Source organism: Meles meles, chromosome X (assembly GCF_922984935.1).
Source record: "Meles meles chromosome X, mMelMel3.1 paternal haplotype, whole genome shotgun sequence".
Lineage (NCBI taxonomy): Eukaryota > Metazoa > Chordata > Mammalia > Carnivora > Mustelidae > Meles > Meles meles.
The window spans coordinates 9,992,481-10,015,057 of NC_060087.1; the positions used below are offsets into that span (position 1 = coordinate 9,992,481).

General features: G+C 44.7%; 1 protein-coding gene across 6 annotated transcripts; it reads left to right on the plus strand.

Annotated features, from left to right (window-relative positions):
* Positions 1-899: 899 nt before the first annotated feature.
* RAB9A (RAB9A, member RAS oncogene family) lies at positions 900-21,844 on the plus strand. Of its 6 annotated transcripts, XM_045995182.1 has the most exons (5): positions 900-1,065; positions 11,008-11,065; positions 15,685-15,779; positions 16,702-16,732; positions 20,746-21,844. In XM_045995182.1, the coding sequence occupies exon 5, from the start codon at positions 20,776-20,778 to the stop codon at positions 21,379-21,381; it is 606 nt and encodes a 201-aa protein (XP_045851138.1). In that variant the 5' UTR covers positions 900-1,065; positions 11,008-11,065; positions 15,685-15,779; positions 16,702-16,732; positions 20,746-20,775; the 3' UTR covers positions 21,382-21,844. The 6 variants fall into 6 exon arrangements, with proteins under 6 accessions (XP_045851138.1, XP_045851139.1, XP_045851137.1 ...); XM_045995183.1 differs by lacking the exon at positions 15,685-15,779 and having other exon boundaries at positions 11,008-11,127; XM_045995181.1 differs by lacking the exon at positions 15,685-15,779.
* Positions 21,845-22,577: the final 733 nt, after the last annotated feature.

The following is a 22,577-nucleotide window of genomic DNA, read 5'->3' on the forward strand; positions in this document are numbered from 1 at the left end:
AGAGAGGGAAGCAGGCTCCCTGCCGAGCAGAGAGCCCGATGTGGGGCTCAATCCCAGGACCCTGGGATCATGACCTGAGCCGAAGGCGGAGGCTTTAACCCACTGAGCCACCCAGGTGCCCCTAGATCTCAACCTTTATTACAGTTTCCACTGTCACAAGTGTTCTAAAATTATCTTTTATACTTGGGAGAAACTCCCTTATATATACTTTTTCTAGTGCTGAATGAAAAGACTACATTAGATTCTTTAGCTGAAAATGACTCCCTAAAGAGCCAGAGGTTATTTAATGATTGTGGGCCCAGCAAATCATAAAAGTGAGGTCCGTCTCTTGCAATACAAATAAACGAAATATATCCCACAAAGTATACTTACTGAGAGGTCGGTAAAAATCCCTCCAGAGACTTGTATCACAAAAACCATGCCCTCAACTCCATATATAAAGTGAGGGACTCCATATATAAGAAGAGCTTTTCCAATACAGTCTTTCTCCACTACTGCTTTATATTTAGAGATAACAGAGACGGTATTTTAACAAGATTACGGAAAAGTTTTACATTTACTTTTTATAAAAATTCCTGTTATTCCACGATGCCACAGCTGCTTCCATTTTTCTTCTCCGTTTCCATATTCGTTTTCATATGGTAATCACAAAAACCTATGATTTTGCTGTTGCGATCTGTTTATTTCCACTTTACGTAAACTTGTAAAGAGAACTATTATTTCGTGCTCTCTCTCGCCAGGACGCAGCTGAGGACACGAGGAGTCGCCGACCCCACGAAAATGCATGATTTAGCGCGAAGACAAGCAGTCGGGGAGAGAAGGTGAGGGCGGGCTGTACCGCGGCCTCGAGGCCCCGCCTCCCCGGACCCCACCGCCCAGGCTCCGCCTCCCCGGGCCCCGCCCCGGCCCGCCGCCATGTTGTTCCCTTGGTGCTGGACGTGAGCAGCTGGAGTTGCACCCGGGCAGCGCTACGGTCTCCTGGCCGCCTACACTCGACCTTCTCTCCTCGTTGCACCCGGACGGGCCAGTCGGGAGCTCCCCGGGCGTTCTCTGTGTGGCCACGAAGTGAGTGGAGCGCGGACGCCCCTCGGGGCCGGGCGGGGGCTGGAGCAGGGCGCGCCAGCGTTGGGCGCGCGAACGTCAGGGTCCGGGGGGCGCGTGGGCTGCGAGTGCGGCCTGGCCCTCGGCGGCTGGGGCGGGGGCTGCGCGCGCTCGCGGGGCGATCGTCCGTCTCGGGACGGGGGACGGCTTGTTGCCTCCTGTCTCCTGCTGACTGACGCAGGAGAAAAGACGAGTTCCCACACCCACACAACCCGAGGCGAGGGACACACACCCAAACACGCGGGGACACATGGACAGACGCCCAGGCATCTGGAAGACACGGGGACACACGCAAGCACCCAGGGGAAGAGAGATCCATTAACACGGGACGCACACGGACCCAGACGCCCGGGGAGAGCGACACGTACGCACGTTCTCGCGGTGGGGGTGGGGTGGCGTGGGAGAGGTGCACACACAACCCCCCGGAAAAACACACACACACACACACAAATACACCCAGCCCCCAGGGGACACACAGATACACCAGCCTTTCCCCCAGCCTTTCCAGGACACACACACATCCACGCACCCCAGCCCAACCAAACCACACCGTACCCCCGAATGATTAACATAGAGGAAGCAAAGGCGCTCGCACGGTTTGTTTTGGGCGACCTCTGACACGCTGCCTGGTGAACATTTGCTAACGTGTTAATGGCCACTCGGTTAAGGAGTTTGGAATGTAAAGCCCATGCTGGGGGCTGGCGGCCGTTGGGGGCGTTATCTGATTGAGACTCTGGCTAAGGTTTCAGAATCGTTTTCCTTTCTTCCAACTTCGTTTGTCGAGAGGCAAGATGAGAATTTGAAGTGCCGACCCTAGCTGTGGGGGTATTAGTAGTCTTTTTGTCGTTGTTTTTCTTTTTAAGTGATGATACATCCCATGACCACGGTTCTTTTGAGGAATGACTCTTCTGCTAGTTTCCAAAATGTCATGTGATCACAGTCTTTTCACAAGATTTCAGCAACCCGATAAAAATCAGTAAAATTTGATTTCTTTTTCAAAATTAAAGAAAAAATCTTTACATGTTTTTCTGTTTCTGATACCATCGTAATGGAAAAAAATCCCTAAATTGCCTGTAGTGTCAAAAGCTATTGCGGATCCAAACTGTAGAGATGAAGGAAACCCAGAATTGTTCAGTTTTTTTCAGCCATTTAGGAGGGCTGTGCTTGTGCTCAGTTTGGCAGCACGTATACTAAAATAGGATGGCTGTGCTTAGTTTCTCTTTCAGGAGCTTATGTCGAAATTACCATCGCTACTTGTCCGTAACTCTCAGTATCTTATTTAGATCCCCAAATATAAGACAGTGGCGTGATCCGGATGCTTTTAATATTTTTGCGTAGGCATTGTAGTAAATTCCTCTTGCTTATACTATAAAGCTTCTGGTTTGATGACTTATTTTGGAGAGTTTCTGATTTGAGGTTATTTTTGGTTTATCATTTGTGAGGTTAAGAGTAGACCAACGAAAACTAAGAACATAATTGGCCTCGGCTCTCTTGGAGGTTGGGGAAATACGTTAGTGCTCTTCCTGTTTTCCATTCTCTCGTGCTTCATTTCTTTCTATCCTCACCACTCTTTCCATGTAGACTATAATACTCTGGAGGCCTGAAGCCAAGTTTCTTTGGTTCAAGAAGTTAATTTTTAGCCTCCCCTTGTTTCTCACCATTTCTTGGGCAGTCACTCTGGCACTGGATGTCATAGTGCATATAATTCCTGTTCATACATCATTTCACTTAATTCCCACAACAGTTTGCTGATACTAGCTCCATTTTACTCGTGAGGAATTTGCTGGGGGCATCGGAAGGTTAGGTCTGTTTCCCAGGTAATACAAGTAGGGAAGAGGGCAGAGCCAAGATTCAAGGCAAGCCTTTGTGAGTTTTGTTTTGTTTTCATTCTTTCTTTTTTTTTAAAGATTTTAAAATATATTTATTTGAGAAAGTGAGAACGAGAGAGCTATCGGAGAGGGAGAATCAGACTCCCCACTGAGCAGTGAGCCTGATGCGGGGCTCGATCCCAGGACCCTGAGATTATGACCTGAGCCAAAGGCAGAAGCTTAACCAGCTGAGCCCCACAGGCACACCCTTTTGTGAGTTTAGAGCTGTAGTTCTCACCCTGGAGACATTTGACAATGCCTGCGGGTGATTTTGGTTCTCACCTGGGAGGGAGTGCTGCTGGCTGGCAGCTAGTGGGTCGAGGTGTAGATGCTGCCGAGCATCCTAGAGCGCACAGCACAGCCCTCCACAACGCAGAGTGGTCTGGCCCAAAGTGTCCCTAATGCCAGGACTGAGAAACCCTGCTCTACAGCAGTCTGTGTGACTCTGGGGCTAACACGTTTCAGGGCTTCTATAGTTCTTCAACTGCAATGTCATTTTTCCTATTTAGGATACCTCCTAATCATTTTAAGAAAGAGCAGTGGGGAAAATTTAAGAACTTGAAGAATTTCCCTTGACCAAGAGACATATTCATTCATTTGAAAGACTAAGGAGGGAGCAGATCATTTCTGGTAACAGAATCTTTTCTTTTTAAAGATTGACTGATTGATTTTAGAGAGTGCATGTATGCGGGCGGAGGAAGGGGCAGAAGGAGAGGGAGAGAAAATCCTCAAGCAGACTCCCCACTGAGTGGGGGGTATCCATGCAGGGCTCTATCCCAGGATCCTGAGGTCATGACCTGGGCCAAAATCAAGAGTGGGACCAGCTGACTGAGCCACCCAGGTGCCCCCAGAATCTTTTTTTTTTTAAAGAAGTTTTATTCTTTCATTTTAGGGAGAGCGAGCGAGCAGGGGAGGGGCAGAGGAAGAGGGAGAGAGAATCCCAAGCAGACAGCGCTGAGCACAGAGCCCACCACCAGGCTCGATCCCACAGCCATGAGATCATGACCTGAGCTGAAACCAAGAGTTGGGTGCTCAGCTGAGCTAGGCGCCCCCAGAATCTTTTTTTTTCTTTTTTTAAGGCAGAAGTGTCAAAAAGAACTTGAGAGCCATTTCAGAGCTGTTGAAATAGACTTAGGGGTTTGGTTTCTGAATTATTCCAGTTGTCAATAAACACCGACAGTCTGTTGGGCACTGATAGGAAGGTGCTGGTGATATGAAGGATACTAGGGAGTCACCAGCTCTGTGAAGCTTACAGTCTAATCATAATCATAAGAGCAGATTCTGACTCTGTCCGAGAATAAAATTTATTGCCTGGGCTACTCAAGGTCAGAGGCTAGGTGTCACTAAGAAACAAAACAGCTGTACACCAACTCACAGGTACCTGTAGGCCATTTACTGTGACTTAGGTGAAATGGGGAAACAGTTGATGTATTTCTTTTTTCTCTCTCTCTTTTTTAAGATTTCATTTATTTATTTATTAGAGAGAGAGAGAGAGAGAGATCACAAGTAGGCAGAGCGGCAGGGAGAGGAAGAAGCAGGCTCCCTGCTGAGGTAGGAGCCCAGTGTGGGGCTCGCTCCCAGGACCTCAGGATCATGACCTGAGCCAAAGGCAGATGCTTAACCGACTGAGCCCCTCAGGCGCCCCTGATGTGTTTCTGATAGCTTTTTAGGTTGACCACATCTGAATATTTACAAGAATCAAATCAAGAAGCCATTCTTGTTGAGCATAAAATTCTTCCTTACATTTAGCCTTAGTAGGCAGTAGTTATGCATGCATTTTATCATGGAAATCAAGAAGTAAATGATGAAATTTTTTTTTTAAGATTTTATTTCTTTATTTGACAGACAGAGATCACAAGTAGGCAGAGAGGCAGGCAGAGAGAGGGGAGAAAGCAGACTCCCTGCAGGGCAGAGAGCCCGGTGTGGGGCTCCATCCCAGGACCCTGGGATCATGACTTGAGCCAAAGGCAGAGGCTTAACCCACTGAGCCACCCAAGCTCCCCTAAATGATGAAATTTTTTAAAAAAATGACCTTTGCATCATTTTTCTATTGTTTTCCAGCCATTTCACCATACCTGTCTAGGATTAGGCCCTTCAGTGTACGTATTACTTCATTGTGGTGGTCAGTGTAACTGTTAGGGGAACTTTGGGGGTAAGTGATTCAGAGGAGGAGTCCAGAGGTTTGGCTGTCTCTTTAGGCATCACTGTGAAAGTGTTATTCATGAAGCCAAGGTGGCATCCTTTGTGGGTAGCTTTGCTTTGGACTCCTGCTAATGGACAGCATGTTCTCTGTTAATTATAGATTTCTCTGTCTCTTATCAGGAGTCATCTCCTGTGGGGTGAAGGGGATGCTGAGTTGTACACCTAAAAATGAGTGCTATCGAATAGAATCCGGCAAAGGGCTATCTGTGTTCTTTCCTGATGGGAGGGATTTCGTTCTGGGAAGGGTCAAGAGGCATTGGTGCGGAAGAACCCGCGCTGGCGTCTGTAGTTGGCTTGCTGCTCGGCCAAGTCAGGTCACCACGTCTCTTTCTTTGTGAAATGAGATGGTTGCACCTGACGATCTCTGTGAGATTACAGGACACCAAATAGAGACATCACGTTACCGGCTTCCGGGTAGTTCTGCTCCAGGCAACGTGCTGCTTACGAAGAAGGGAGCCAAATAGAAGTGCGCTTGTGTGTTTGAGAAACGCGTCTCACTTGAAAGCTAACTAGGTAATAAATTTCTTAGTCAAAACCAAGGATGAGAAAATTGGACTTGTGACTAAGTAGGTCATCAACAGAGAACATTTATTAAAGGTTGGGGGGGCGATGAACTCATAAAATGCCTCACGGAGTTGGGAAAGCTGTGATGCAGAGGCACGTTCTGGATACCTGAAGGAGCAGGCCTGGGCGCCCAGTTGTAAGCAGGGAGAGGAGGTGCGGCCTCTTCTTGCCTTGGAGAGGTGCGGCTGGAGACCCGCCCAGGCGGTGCTTGCCAGGGAGCGTGGGGGCGCCTAGGCTTGTTCGATACCTTGGGGGGGAAATCCCGGTTTTCCGGAGTGAATCTTGATACTGTACATGTTGTGAAAGTGGAGCTCTGACTATTTCCACATTCTGTATTCTTCCATTACTTTTTGTTAATTTTTGACCAGGGTGGATACAGGGTTTAGAATATTGTTGCTTATTGTGACCACAGAGGACAGCTGGAAGTAAGTGAATGCAGGTAAGCTGACAGCTAGATCGACATGGGTTGGGGAAGGACGGTACGGAGTTTGAAGGAAATACAGAAATGAAGCAGGTGGCCGAGGCTTTACATTCTGCCCTCACTGAAGCCCACTCACTTTGTGGTGGGGAGTCTGGACCCAGACCACTTCTGTCCAAGGCCTTCCAAATCTATGCTGTTGTTTCATAGAGGACTGAGAAAGAGTATGGAGCAACTTGATACACTCCTTCCGCAACCACATTCATTATCTAAGTGTGAAGGCTAGCAGAGCAGTGTAAACTAACACACTGAACAGTTAGTTCCGTGCAAACGGAACTATTTTAATCCCAAATTCTTGTGAATTGGGGTAGATTTTTGGGTACAGAGGCCAAGGTAGTTTTCATACGAGTGGTTGCATCGTCCGTGTTAGAGAAGCCTGAAAAAAGCCTTACCGATTTCTCTTCTGGACTTGCTATGTAGAACACTTAGAGGAGTTTTTATTTAGTTAAGTTTTTTTTTTTTGTTTTTTGGGGTTTTTTGGGGTTTTGTTTTGTTTTGTTTTTGAGAGAGAGAGTGAGCATGAGCAGGGGGGAGAGAAGGCAGAGGGAGGAGAAGCAGACTCCTTGCTGAGCAGGGAGCCCCACTTGGGACTTGAATCCAGGACCGTGGTATCCTGAACTGAGCTGAAGACAGACACTTAACCGACTGAGCCACCCAGGTTCCCTTAGAGGAGTGTTTAAATGATTTAACAGGTTCAAAAAAGTTAGAACTCACTGGGCTAGGCACCTGCTGTGGTCTGTGCAGTTTCTCATTTGTGTATTTCATCAGCAGTGATTAGATAAACATACCTGAAAATACATACATGGTTTAGTTGGAAGTCAGAACAGAACAACAGAAGAACTGCCTGAGGACCACACACTGGTGAATGCAGAACATTCTCTGGAATGAGTTCCAGTATTTTTTTTTTTTTTAAGATTTTATTTATTTGAGAGAGAGAGGGGGAGAGGGAGAAGCAGGGAGCCCAGTGGGCTCTGTCCCAGGACCCCAAGATCATGACCAAGATCATGACCAGAAGCCTCTGCCTTCAGCTCAGGTCATGATCTCAAGGTCCTGGGATCGAGCCCCACATCGGGTTCTCTGCTCAGCAGGGAGCCTGCTTCCTCCTCTCTCTCTCTGCCTGCCTCTCTGCCTGCTTGTAATCTGTCAAATAATAAATAAAAAATCTGTTAAAAAAAAAAAGTTACAGGTCACTGTAGATCATATTTAGTTTGTGTTTTGCTACTTTACTGCATTTTTCTAACATGCATATTTAAATTCATTTCTTTCACAATGCAGTCTTCTTCCTGAAACCTAGCAGAATTTCCAGTATTCCAATCTTGCGGCCCTTATCCAGTTTTTGTGTCTTTGAATTGTGTCCCTCACAGTGCCTTAAACTAGCTGAAGTATCTTAAACAACCTTAAACTAAAAAAAAGCCTCTTCTTTATTTTCAGGCAGTTTAAGTGTCTTTGACAGGTAAATGTCTTATTATAGATTTATGGGTGTTCTTTTAAGGACCTCATTTAGGGGCACCTGGGTAGCTCAGTGGGTTAAAGCCTCTGCCTTCAGCTCAGGTCTTGATCTCAGGGTCCTGGGATTGAGTCCCACATCGGGCTCTCTGCTCAGCAGGGAGCCTGCTTCCCCCTCTCTCTCTGCCTGCCTCTCTGCCTACTTGTGATCTCTGTCTGTCAAATAAATAAATAAAATCTTAAAAAAAAAAAGACCCCATTGAACAGAACAGAGAGCAAAACATTATCCTCACTTCCAAGATTAGCGGTTTCCTGTGAGTAAGTCTGTTCACTGAACTGTTACGGTTCTTGGTCAAAATGTAATATGTAAGTCTCACAGGTGAGGGAGACAATGGGGAAATAGTGATGCCAAATAAAGATGAAAGTCCGGAGGGGGTTATGAGTGAGTTACACAAACGGATCATGCATCATATACAAATGATGACGGGACTCCTCGCTGGCTCGTTCAGGTAGAGCAGGCAACTCGATCTCAGGGTTGTGAATTTGAGCCCCATGTTGGGGGTGGAATTTACCTTAAAAAAAATTTATACACGGGGCGCCTGGGTGGCTCAGTGGGTTAAAGCCTCTGCCTTCGGCTCAGGTCATGATCCCAGGGTCCTGGGATTGAGCCCCACATCGGGCTCTCTGCTCAGCAGGGAGCCTGCTTCCCCTTCTCTCTGTCTCTGCCTGCCTCTCTGCCTATCTCTGTCTTTCAAATAAATAAATAAAATCTTAAAAAAAAATTTATACACGTGTACACACACAATGATGTGGACATGTGTTTATCATTGCAGATCCCTTTAAGAATCAGATGAAACCCTTTGTACTTTTTTTTTAATTTGCAGATTTGAAACCCTTTGTGTACTCTTGCCAGAGAAAAGCTGAAGCACACACTTCTACCTGTACATTCTAGTTCACGTGTCATTCTAGGAGGTGTGTTTTCTCTCTGCAGCTCCTTCATGGACTCCGCAATGAAGCACACTCTATACCCGCACTGTCCAATACTCATGTAGCAACTTAAATTTCAATTAATTGAAGTTAAATAAAATTAAAAATTTAGTTCTTCAGACCAGTCACATTTCAAGCGCTCAAAGTCATGTGTGCTTTGTGACTACCATACTAGACTGTGCAGGAATAGTCTTTCCATCACTGAAGATGGTTCTTTCTGATCATGGTGCCCTGTATTTTCAGAATGGTTTAAGAAGACTTAGCTCCGTAACCTCTCTTTTCCCTCCACTCTCTCCATCACTGTTAATGATTAGTTTGTATACCTAACTATAGAGGTACCTTGTTTTAAGCAAAATTGTGAGTATATATGTCTTAGGAGTTTAATTAGGTGACTTATCTTCAAAAAAGAGTGCTTAGTGGGTCCGCTGGGTGGCTCAGTCAGTTAAACTTGGTTTTGGCTCAGGTCATGGTGTCAGAGTCGTGAGATCGAGCCCCGCGTCGGGCTCCACACTTAGCACAGAGTCAGCTTGAGACATTTTCCCCCTTCTCGCTCCCTCACTACTCCCCTCAATTCGTGCTCGCTCGCTTTCTCTCAAATAAATAAATAAAATCTTTTAAAAAAGTATTTATTGAAATGAGTTCTTTAAATAGGGTGTTCTACTCTGGCATTGTGATAGTGTAGTTTGATTTACAGTTTTTCCCTTCTCTTGCTATCTCTCTGTGGAGTAATGTTCAGTGATCAACTGGATGATTTATTTAAGTCTTCACTCTGTGTGTGTGTGTGTGTGTGTGTGTGTGTGTGTGTGTGTGTACGTACCTCTTGCTGTGGAGATGAAGCACCCGTTAGAGTTAGTGCCTTCCTTGACTTGCTTCTTGTTCATGCATTTCAGCAAGACAACCAAGAAGACTGGAAACAGAGTGGAACTAATTAGGTTGCTAAGTGAGACACACTGATAACAAAGATTCAAGGAATGAATCCAGCTCTAAGCGAAAATAGAAATAATTCAGAGATTATCCATGCTTTTGTTTCCTTGGTTAGTTTCTTTGAGCCTCAGGATAAGTGATATGTTTCTAAACTGGGACATTCAGGGTAAATGCCAAAGGGATGTGTGATTTTGAGGGAAAAAATTCGTTCCTAAATTTAAACCAAGAGTGATAAATTCAATTTAAGTGTTTGGAAGTAAGAACTAGTCAAGGGGTTACAGAGTATATGTTTCAAGTCTGAAATTTTGAGAAGAGCAGTGTACAAACCCAGCCTGCTCTCCCTTCGGCAGCTTATTAGAGGAATGTTGTTTTTTAATGTTCACCAGCTCCCTGTTGGCGCCAGTAATACTTATTTTAATGTGGCGTTTTCATTGGACTTGCAAGAAAAAAATCAATTTTTTGTCCCTTCCCACACATTTTAATAGACTTCAGAAATAGAATGGGGGAAGAACTAATTGAATAAATTGTAAGCGTGGAAAGTACAAATAGAAAAATAAGAATAGAATAACGAGAACAAAGGGGGAAGTTATTTACTCTTTGTTCTCAGTTCTCCGTTTATTTGATACCTCACTGTATGTAACGTTTTGTACAAGATGTTGCAGAACCAAAAAAGGACAAATGGATAGAATCAGGTGTGTTGTGTCCCTCCTAGGGAGTTGACATTGTAATTAGGAAAGAGACACATGCACAACTGACAGTGACGAGTGAGAGCTGTAACCAGATGGAAGTGATGATGAGAGCAAAGAAAATAGGAAGATTAAGTTTCTGGGGGTGGCCATGGCAAGCTTCCTGGATGAGGTGATCTAACTAGGCCTTTGAACAGCTGGGAGTTGGGAGGGAACTCCCAGTCCAAGATAAGGGCCTGAACAAAAATTGAGCTGTAAATTCCTATGATAGGTGTGGGACTATGAGTTGTAGTGATACAGTTGGGACGGGTTTGTAACTGAGGTTGGATGGCCCTTTGAATGCCATGCCCAAAACCTTTATATAATGAAAATAATGAAATAAATGGGGTTAGTTATCTGTTAAGAGTGGAGGCAGTTGGATCTATAAACAGTAAAAAATGTCTGCCTTTAATGCCTACAAACATTCCTGTTAGAGATTTCTATTCAAGAGGGAGTCTGACTCCCTCTTGGTTTGCTGTAGTATAATGTAGTATAACCAGCAAGGGATTGGGGAAAACCAGAGAAAAGGGTACTGCTAATAAACTATCGATAGTTAAGATTAAAGTACGCAATAGAAAAGTTGGAAAAATAGTGTTGTAAAAAGGGAAGGGTTGACATATAGTGTTTTTTGTCTTCAGTTTTGCGATATCTGCTGAAAGCGTAGTTCGTTTTCTTTCCTACGAGTGACCTACTTCTCCGTTTCCTCATGCAGACCAGTGTGTGCTGTATGACACTTGTGTTGGCGTCAGCCCGTGGATGGTCATCCTGAGGTACCTGTTGTGTGTGTAACAGGTGTATTTATTCAAAAGGACATTGCTGAAGCAACAAGGAGGTCATTTGTGGCTTTACGTAAATCTAATACTAGGGTCTTATTGACAGTTCTTAGACCATATACATATTCGTGTGAGTGTGTGCGTCTATAAATATACACCTACATTCTTTAGCTATAACTCACATACCATAAGGTTCACCCTGTTAATGTATACAGTTCAGTGGTTTTTAGTATATTCGCAGAGTTGTGCAACCATCACCCACTATCTAATTCCAGAATATTTTCATCGCCCCCCAAAAAAAAATCCCTGTACCCATTAGCAGTCACTCCCCATTTACCTTTCCCCACCCATTTCCTGGTACCACAAATCTATCTATGGGTTTGCCTATTCTCAATATTACATATAAATGGGAGGCCACATGTAATATTATTATTGATTCAGTTGATGGACATTTGGGTGGTTTCCACTTTTTTGGCTATTATGAATAATGCTGCTGTGAACATTCATGTACAAGTTTTTGTGTGGAAGATGTTTTCATTTCGCTTAGGTATATACCTAAGAGAGGAATTGCTGGGTCATATGGAAAGTTCATGTTTAACTTTTTGCGGAACCAGGCTATTTTCCACTGGCATCGCATCATTTTACATTTCCATTAGCTGTGTGTGAGGGTTCCAGTTTCTCCATATCTTCATCGGTACTTGTTTATTGTCTGTCTTTTTTGATTCTAGCCATCCTAGAGGTATGAAGTGCTATCTCCTTGTAGTTTTGATTTACATTTCCCTTCTGGCTAATGATGTTGACCATTTATGTCCATTTTTAAATTGGGTTACTTGTTTTTTGTTTTTAAGATTTATTTATTTAGGTGTCTGGGTGGCTTAGTCAGTTGGGTGACTGCTTTCGGCTCAGGTCATGGTCTCTGGGTCCTGGGATCAGGCCCTGTGTTGGGCTCCCTGCTTGGTGGGGAGCCTGCTTCTCCCTCTGCCCCTCCCTATGTTTAAGCTCTCTCTCTTAAATAAAGAAAATCTTAAAAAAAAAAAAAAAAGATTTATTTAGGGGCACTTAGGTGGCTCAGTCAGTTAAGTGTCTGTCTTTGGTTGAGGTCGTGATCTCAGGGTCCTGGGCTTATGCGCTCTCTCTCTCTCTTGCTCTCTCTCTCTCAAATAAGTAGATTGGTAAAATCTTTTTTTTTTAAAGATTTTATTTATTTGTTTATTTGAGAGAGGCAGTGCACCAGTGGGAGGGGCAGAGGGAGGGGGAGAGAGGATCTCAAGCAGACCCCCCACTGAGCTTGGAGCCTGACAAGGGTTTCAGTCTCACAACCCTGGTATCATGACCTGAGCAGAAAACCAAGAGTCTGACTCTCAACTGACTGAGCCATCCAGGTGTCCCTCTTGCAGACTTTAATATAAACCTGTAAGGTTTTATGTGGTGTGATCATGGTCTGTGTGCTGTTTCAACACTCAGCAACAGTATGTTTCTACAGTCCCCTTTCCATGTTTCCTCAGGGAGTGTAAAACATCTCCAGTTAGGCATTCAGAGCATTTGCATTTGCCTTACAGTTTACATTTTTGCAAAATTTCTTTCCTTTTTTTCTTTTTGAGATGATTTTAGAATAGTATGGGGATGTAGTTTTTTGCTATAGTTTAGAAAATTGATAACTTGGGGGAAAGTATGGGCATTTTTTTAATGGTATAATGTTTCCACAAAACAAATCTTTTTAGAGAGCATGTTTCTTTTTAAAAAAAAATTGTTTTGTTTTTCTAAGTAATCGCCACACCCAGCATGGGGCTCGAACTCACAACCCCAAGATCAAGAGTTGCGCGCTCCACAGACTGAGCCAGCGAGGCGCCCTGAGCATGTTTCATTTTTATTAGACATAGTAGGCATGCCAATTTCACTGGTACCACCTCTGCACCTAGAGGCATGTTCAGGGTGCATTAGGAATGTGGGGGAAGGGGCTTCAGTGGGACACGAGGTCTGGCTGCATCTATAGGGGTGAGCAGGAGTTAGAAGGGTAGCAAGAGCAAAGGATCAGAGGGGGGTGAGGTATAAGCCGCAGAGGGAACATTTTACTGCAGGATCCCCTACAAGGCAGAAAGGCCACCATTTTCAATCCCAAAGCTGGCCGATGCGGTTGGTAGTTGAAAGGAATCATAGGGCATCCGTGGAAGCTCTTCCTGAGGGCTTCCTCTTTCCCTCACTTCCGCCAGTTACCTTTCCGGACTCCGCATCTGAGCGGGTTGCCCGCTGCGGAAGCTGGTTCAGGGCTCTCATCATCGCGGGGTGTGGGCCGAGATCCTTCCCGCGGCTCTCAGGCCCTGCGTGTTCCAGCGCCGCGCCCTCCGGCCCGTGTGGCCAGCGCTCTCCTCCCTGTCGGGGCTCCCGGTGCTCAGGCCGGCGCTGCGCTCTTCCTCCGCCTTCGCCGCTTCCTGGCTTTGGCTCCCTCTGCTTCTCTCGGGGTTTTCTCCTCCCTGCATTGCTGAGCTTCCCGCTTCTGAGCTCAGCCTGTGATCAGACCCAGTTAGCCGGGGTCAGATCCCCCTACGGTGGAATCAGACCTTGGTGAGGCTGCTCTCCACGGACAGCAAAATGATCCTTGAGACGGAGCTTTGGACGAGCCCGCTCTGGGAACTGGTGTGTAGTGTCTCACAGACACACTTCAACACAGCCGGGTTTCCCCTGGCCGTGGCAGTTACTGCCTTTTTACCTGAGCAGCAGGTGAAGTAGCTGGCTGAGCTACGGGGCCGCAGTGTATGAAAATCAAGTGCCCCCGAGGTCTGGATTCACATGCGAAATGCTCACACGTGCGGCCTGGGTCTGGCTGAGCGCTGCAGGTGTGCACGCCGCCCCTCTCACTCACCGAGGCAGATGCTGGGCACAGCCCCCGGCACTGTCCAGGTGGTTTGGTTTCTGGTTCGGGGTGCGTAGTCGCACTCTCTATCATGTGCCTTTCGGTGGTAGGTCTTGCCGTAGCGCACACGGGCTGTGTGCGGACTGTCACTTTCCCAACTGCAAGCTGCACCCGCCGGGGCTGGGCCGGTGTGGCTACATCCCGTCTCTGGCACAAAGGAGGCTTCACTAAGCACTTGTTTAAACACTGCTTTCCACCCCCTCTGTGGAACTCCAGGCTTCTGGGGAGATGCTTCAGATTTCTGCCAACATTTGATTCACATTGCCTTTAAAGCATGTATGGGACGTCTGGGTGGTTCAGTCAGTTAAGCATCCAACTCGGTATCGGTTCAGGTGATGATTCAGGGTTGTGAGATCCAGCCCCGTGCCAGTCTCCACAGTCAGCGTCGCGTCTACTGCCCCATCCCTCTGTTCCTTCCTGCTTGTGCGTGTGTGCTCCCCCCGCTTTCTCTCTCTCTCTCTAAAAAAAAAAAAAAAGTCTTTTTTAAAAGATTATTTATTTATTTATTTGACAGAGATCACAAGTAGGTGGAGAGGCAGGCAGAGAGAGAGGGGGAAGCAGGCTCCCTGTTGAGCAGAGAGCCAATGCGGGGCTCGATCCCTGGACCCTGGGATCATGACCTGAGCCGAAGGCAGAGGCTTTAACCCACTGAGCCACCCAGGCGCCCCTAAATAAAATCTTTAAAAAAAATTTTTAAACTTTTGAAATTCTGTTAAAACTTTAGGACTTGGCACATGGGTGCCTCAGTTGGTTAAGCGCCTGCCTTCGGTTTAGGTCATGATCCAGGGTGCTGGGATGGAACCCCGTGTTGGGCTCTGCACTCGGTGGGGTTCTACTTCTCCCTCCCTCTCTCTCTATCTCAAATAAATAAAATCTTAGAAACAAAACCAAACCACCTTAGGCACAGTTCGATGTGCTCTATTTATAGTGCCCGTCAGTGGATTGAACACCACTGGTTCTGTCAGGTTAACGCGTCTTGTGCGGTTCTTGAAATAAAGTCAGCAGTTGAAAGACTCTTAGCCTCACAGCTACTGATTTTCATTCTGCCTGCAGCAGCCAACAGGAAAACCCTCAGAAATAAATGCAAAGACAGCTGAGTCTGGTAGGTTACATGGCAGGCTGTGGAATAGTCGGCCGCCTTGAGATCTCCCTCTCTCCATCTTTTCCTAGCTGTATGACCTCGGGCAAGGTAGTGGACCCGAGTCAGGGTCCTCATCTGTAGTGTGAGGATGGGGAGACGCTTGAGAGGAGTGGATACAGTGAAGCAGGGTAAGGGCTTACAGGGCTTAGTCAGTGTCACTGTTACGGCCGTTGTTACTGTTGCAGTTTCATCTTTAAAGCCAAATGTCAAAATTCTGAAGAGTCTCATTTATTTGTTGATTGGGTTTATAAGTTAAGGGCGGCTGTATGTAAGTTTCACAAAAATGCCCTTTGCTTAAAAAAGGTCTGTGTCGGGGGTAAAACCTTTGGTTTAGACTAAGAGAGGCTAGTGCTTTAGCCCAGCTTCCGGCATAATCTGTCACTCAGAAACCTTCCTGTTGATTCGATCTCCATGGCAAGGAGCCTTGGGCTTCTTCACGTCTGCCTGCGTAATCCTCTTCTCTGTTCTGCCCAGGACGCTTACTGAAATTTGACTTAAGAAATGGTCATGAAAGAAACTTTTCCTTGCAACCACCAGTAAAGACTTCATGTATTCATTCCACAGAAACTTCCTGCGCTCCTGCAATGAACTTGGCATTGTGGTGAAACGCTTTTACCGATTGTCCATGACCTAGTGAATCTTCCCAACAGCCCTAGGAGGTAGGATGTCAGGTAGCTTGCCCAGGGGTGTGTGCTCTTGGCCTTTAGCACCAAGAACCCTCGTCCTTTCTGATAGTGGCTTGCTGTCGTGGCACAAGAAAGTTTTCACGTCTGCCTTAGCTGCCCAGCAGCTTCACCACAGTGTCGCCGAGGCTTCAGCCCAGCTTTTCCTTTGTTGCGTTGGTGCCCCTCCCTCTCATGACTCTTACTTTTTCTTGTTTGCATTAGCTTTATTTAATTCTTTGGAATAGGATTATTCTAAGCCACTCAAAACTTGGACACATTTTGAAGACTGACATTTTACATTTCTAAAAAAATTTTATTATTTGAGAGCACAGGTAGCAGAGGGAAAGGAAGAAGCAGGCTCCCCCCTGAGCAGGGAACCCAACCAGGGCTCAATCCCAGGGTCTGAGATCATGAACCTGAGCCGAAGGCAAATGCTTAACTGACTGAGCCCCCCAGGTGCCCCCATATTTTACATTTTATCCTAAAATTTTTTTTACATTTGTCTGAGTGTGAAACTTAGAAGGGTGGGCAGGCAAAAACCTTCTTGAAAAAATAATGATTAACGTGTAGTATTTGGGGGCACCTGGGGGGGCTCAGTTGCTTCCCTTGCTTGTGTGGCTGCACACACACACTTTTTCTCTCTCTGACAAATAAATAAATAAAAACCTTTAAAAAAGTGTGTAATATTTGATTCTAGGATTTTTTGGAGGGGGCTGAGAAAGGTCATGGACAACTTTCAAGTCTGGTTTTCCTTTTATTTTTATTTATTTTTTCTGGTTTTCCTTTTAAATTAAGAATCTGGGTGCTAATACAAGTCATATTTATTCACATTTTAATTTTTGTTTTTAACTCTTAAAACTATAAAACAAATTAAAAGTCCATTGCTAAGGTGAGCTTTCTAATTTTTTCTTTGCAGATAATGATGCTACTTGAACTGAACAATTAAGGTAACATTTATGACTTAATGTAATAATGCTTTTCTTATTCAGAAATCTTTATCAAATTTAGCTGAATTGTTAAAGTCATGTTTTAACCTTGGTGAGGATTTTCATTATTGCCCGTGGGCAATCATTCCGAACTGTGGAGTATAAAAGACTTCACATTATATTTTAAGGTAAGTTTTGAAAATAACGGGATACCTTTATTCATTCTACTTATACTGAAGTTTGAAAGGATTTTACTGTTTTTAGAAAAGAAAAAGGGAGGATTTTTAATGCCTCTAAGCCGGTTATGGTTATATTAATGTATAGATTGCCTGAAGCTAGCTTTTGTTGGATTCAGTGGAAAATAAGATGGTTTATATACTTATCTGTATCACCATGTATGTTTATATACAACTCTACAGTAAGAATCAGAGAAATGTTTGTATATATACTGTTTTAGCAAATGCCAGCATCCTTGCAAATAGGTTATCTGTGAGGCCCCGCATTATAGATGGGAATTGTAAAAAATCATATCCCACTTCTGGTGCACGGATCTAGAGTACCCCAGATTTGTTTAATTAGCACAATGGCACCAACTAGGAGGTCCCACATTATTACGAAAAAAGAAAAGAACTGTGTCAAAGTATCCTGATAAAATTATAAATGAAAAATCTCAGGAATGTCTGAGACTTAATTTGGTAGATATGCAGCCAGTCGCCTGGGTGGAGGTTACTAGATTGCATAATCTGGTTTGTAATTTGCTGTGAAGATCCTAAATTCAGTGCTGTGCAGTGAAACTTTGTGTCTGGTCAGGCAGTTAGAGCTTACTCCAATACTGGGACTAATGATTCACCAGAATCACGCACATCTCTTACATCCTTGGAACACATAATGGAACTTTTGTGTTGTGAAAGGAACAACCGTGGGATGGGGGCTGCTGGGGAAGGTTCCTGGTGCTGGTGATGACCATGCGGAGTAGGTCCGAGGGCTCAGCAGTTCGTTGTTAGGTGACGTGGGGTAGGATCACCGCAGAGGAAGCAGCACGTGCCAGGGCCAAGGCCAGGGAGAGCGTGAGAGCTGAGCAAGTAGAACTGAGTTTCAGTTCCATCTGACACTGCATTTTAAATAACTGAAGTCAAAAATGGGGAGCAGGGCTAAGGTGTCTTGTCTTAGAAGTTGGACTGAGATCTAAATCTCTGGAGAACCAGTGAAGAGGATTTAAGGATAAGGCCTTAAATCAGTGCTTTTTTCCCCATGTCATAATAGCTGGCGTGCATTTTTGGTTTTGTTACTCTTTTTTTTTTTGTATGAATTGAAATTGTTTAAGCAAGATTGCAAAGTTAAAGGAACAGATTTATCAAGTTGTTACCTATGTCAAGAGATGAAGGGATTCGGGATTGTTTCAGTTTCCTCTCTGACATGAATTTAGTTTGGGCATTGAGCAGAGCAATCCCGTGAAGTCAAAAAAGTCTCCAAGAGGTAAGTACTTTGATTGCCTCACAGTTTTGTTGGCCAATTTAAATGGTATCAATTATAGTAATAATTACAGTAGTAGTAATTTAAAAGAGCCAATAAGAGTTACAGGCAAGTTCTACAGGTTTTACCAGAATAGTGTATCATGTAGTTGGAAATGCAGAATCCTTACACATTACAGGGAGTATGTAATTCCATTATACTGCGTCACATTTGGATAGAACCAGGATACAGCCAGATAATGGTTACTGCAGTGAATTTCCAAATCCATCCTAGTCAGTGTAACAATGATTTTTCGTGTTTCATTACCTTCGCATTGAGGGATTCATAATATATCCACTTTCATGTTAAAGTTAATTACCATTTTTGCTCTAGAACTGTGCTGGCCACTACAGCTGTTGCCTCTTTGAATGTGGCTATTCATATTAGTTACGCTTAAATAAAATTTAAAATTCAGTTCCTCATTGCCTTCAGCCACATGTCAGATGCCTAGTAGTCACATGTGGTTGGTGGCCGCCATATTGGACAGTGCGGATGGAGGACATTTCCATCATTACAGAAAATTTTGTTAGTGCTACTCCAAAGGTTGTCTCCTTTTACAGATTTTAATGTATTTAAAAGCCATGTAATAGTGAAATATTTACAGATTAAATGATATAATTTGATTCAAAATAACTGGGAAGAATGGGGAGTTACGGAAGAAATAGGCTTTGCCATAAGCTGATAATTGATGAAACTAGGTTGGGGATCCATGGGGAGTTTCAGTGTATTATTCTCATTATTCAGAAATTTTGTGTATGTTTGAAATTTTTCATAATAATAAAAACAGAAGCCTTAAATAGGAGCAGTGCTCCTGTTGGCACTTAAAAGTAGCCATCTTGGGGGGGGCGCCTGGGTGGCTCAGTGGGTTAAGGCCTCTGCCTTCGGCTTGGGTCGTGATCCTGGGATCCTGGGATCAAGCCCCCCTGCTCAGCAGGGAGCTCACTTCCACCTGTCTCTCTCTCTGCCTGCCTCTCTGCCTACTTGTGATCTGTCTGTCAAATAAATAAATAAAATCTTAAAAAAAAAAAAGTAGCCATCTGGGGACACCTGGGTGGCTCAGTTGGTTAAGCGTTTGCTTTCGCCTTGGGTCGTGATCCCAGGGTCCTGGGATGTGTCCTACATCGGCCTCCCTGCTCGGCAAGGAACCTGCTTTCTCCCTCTGCTGCTCCCCTTGCTTGTACTCTCATGCTCTCCACCCCCTCTTCTCTCTCACTCTCTGGTAAATAAATAAAATCTTTGAAAAACAAAAAAACAGGGGCGCCTGGGTGGCTCAGTGTTAGGTTAAGCCTCTGTCTTCAGCTCGGGTCGTGATCCCAGGGTCCTGGGATCGAGCCCCACGTCGGGCTCTCTGCTCAGCAGGGAGTCTGCTTCCCTCTCTCACTGCCTGCCCCTCTGCCTACTTGTGATCTCTGTCAAATAAATAAAATTTTTAAAAAACAAAACAGAAAAAGTAGCCGTCTCTAAATGGGCATCTGAAATTCTACCCCACACAGGCTGGTGCCTGGGTATAGGGAAATGTTTAATTCTGCCCCATGACTTCCCCAAAAGAGTATGTAGAGGACTGCATTTTTTTTTTAAGGTTTTCTTTAGTTATTTGACAGCACAAGCTGGGGGTAGTAGCAGAAGAACAGGGTGAAGCCGGTTCCCCACTGAGTGTGGAGCCTGATGTGGGGCTCGATCCCAGGACCCTGAGATCATGACCTGAGCCGAAGGCAGACGGTTAACCGACTGAGCCACCCAGGCGCCCCTGGAGTACCACATTTTTAAGGTTTATCTGATTCCCTCTGGAAACACACAAGTGACAGCCCAGGTTCGAATTGATTAAGAGTTGCCGCTGCCCAAATAAATCCTGTGGGCAGAATGTGCTAGATTATGATACTCTGCTAAAAAATGCCATTGCTGCTGATGTTAATTTTAGCCAAGTCCAAATAGCGTTCCTAAGGAAGAGAATGGAGTCCATTCACTCAGTCATTGGCTTATTTTTGTTCACAGCCAGATCAGTCAGCTACTGTCTCTGGTTTCCTGGTTACCAGTGCCTGTGGTGATAGCGTTGCAAGAGAGAAAGGGGAGGTCATAGAGAAAACCCTTGGCACAAGATGAAAGCCATCAGTAAAACTGTCACTGTGTCACCAAAGGGCTGTTTGAAGTTGTTACAGATACCTGCCTACTTTGGTCTCCTCCTGCATCTCTAACAGATGGTGGCGGGGTTTACTGTGAGCAGAGAGGGATGGTTGAGAGCAAGGTCTTTGGGGTGAGACTTGGCCTTGAGCGTCTGCCTCTGTCAGCTGTGACCCGAGGAGGGGAAGAGTGAGCCCTCACCGGCTGTCTTCGGAGCAACAGTAGGGCTGTATGTGGTATGTGGTGGAGTGCTTAGGCTATGACAGCTCTCGCTATTAGGTATTTTCTGTACAGAAAGGAAGGGGGACTCGGCGTTTTATTTCCCTTATGCACTGATATTCATAGAATCATGCAGAGAAATGTACAGGTCGAAAGGAATGTAATGGTACCTTTTTATTTTACAGGGTTCTAAAGTCAAAACCTTGAGATTAATAATGGCAGGAAAATCTTCGCTTTTTAAAGTGATTCTCCTCGGAGATGGTGGAGTTGGGAAGAGCTCTCTAATGAACAGATATGTGACCAATAAGTTTGATACCCAGCTCTTCCATACAATAGGTGTGGAATTTTTAAATAAAGATTTGGAGGTGGACGGACATTTTGTTACTATGCAGATTTGGGACACAGCCGGTCAAGAGCGATTCAGAAGCCTGAGGACGCCATTTTACAGAGGTTCTGACTGTTGCCTGCTCACTTTCAGTGTCGATGATTCTCAGAGCTTCCAGAACTTGAGTAACTGGAAGAAAGAGTTCATATATTACGCAGATGTGAAAGAGCCCGAAAGCTTTCCTTTCGTGATTTTAGGCAACAAGATCGACATAAGTGAACGTCAAGTGTCTACAGAAGAAGCCCAAGCCTGGTGCAGGGACAACGGCGACTATCCTTACTTTGAAACAAGCGCAAAAGATGCCACAAATGTCGCAGCGGCCTTTGAGGAAGCGGTTCGAAGAGTGCTGGCTACTGAGGATAGGTCAGATCACCTGATCCAGACGGACACGGTCAGTCTGCACCGAAAGCCCAAGCCTAGCTCGTCTTGCTGTTGACCGTTTAGAGAGGTTGCCTGTGTGATCTAACCAACTCACACACACACACACAGAAAAACACCTGGTGGAGAAGAGAATTAGCGTTTGCAGCAATGGATCATCTACTCATAAAATTAAACTAACCATATTGCTGTTTTGTTAGTGGGTGGGAGAAGGGACACATCAGTCATGGAAGAATCCGTTTACTCAGTAGTGGCACCGTACATTTATAAATTGTAATGGTTGTCTGTTAACGTTTAATTTAAACATGTACGTTACAGCGCTAATAAATGAGATGATCAGTACTTTAATTATAATTAAAACACTTGAATATTCTGGAAGTTATTACTTGTGTTTTTTTCCTGGGAAAATGGAGAACTACAGTTTATATGTGTATATTTTTATGTAATTAGCATTCAGTTCCTGGTTGAGGGAAACAAATTCCCGAAAGCAATAATGTTAAATAATAAAGATTAAAACCTAATGCATTTGCATTGTAGTTATTTGATTACTTCTTCATTCTCTTCAAAATTATTTAAGTGTTCACATTTTCATTCTCCCTATCAGAATTGTTCTCACTAGTAATCATTCGTGTGCCGCATGTGGGCCCCCCCACCCCCCCAAACAGAAGCCAACTTTATCACTCTTGGAGAAAATACTAAGGATTGATTATACTTCGTGTGAGGATAAACAACATCTTTGTTAGGTCACATATGTAATCCTTCCGTATCATTGAACACTGTTGAGTGATTTCTATGCAAGGAGATTTTGATAAAGCGATTTGTAGTCTTTTTGCAGGTAAAGTTCATATGCCCCGCGTTTGTGCCCGTCCCATCCTGCAGAGGCAGACCAACCCGCTGAGGGTTGTCCGGATGTGCCGGGTCACGGTTAGCATGTCCTGCTCATGGGGAGTCACTGGGTGTCATCAGTAAGCTAAGCTTTTGAAAGTCGCATCTCCTAACAGAACAATTTGGCTATATGCAGAACATTTTGACATTTTGAATTACGGGGAAATTAAATCTCTTCATGTTCTCAGGTTAGGGACAGTTGTTGTTTTTAGTATTTATAATCAATCCCCGCTCCCAAAACTGTAATCCTCCATCAAAAAAAAAAAAAACCAAAATAGGAATCCATTAACAGATTGGTGTATATTATATATTCTTTTTTCTCTAGGGGATTTGCTTCCCGAACCCCCCATCTAAAGTGTCCCCATTGTT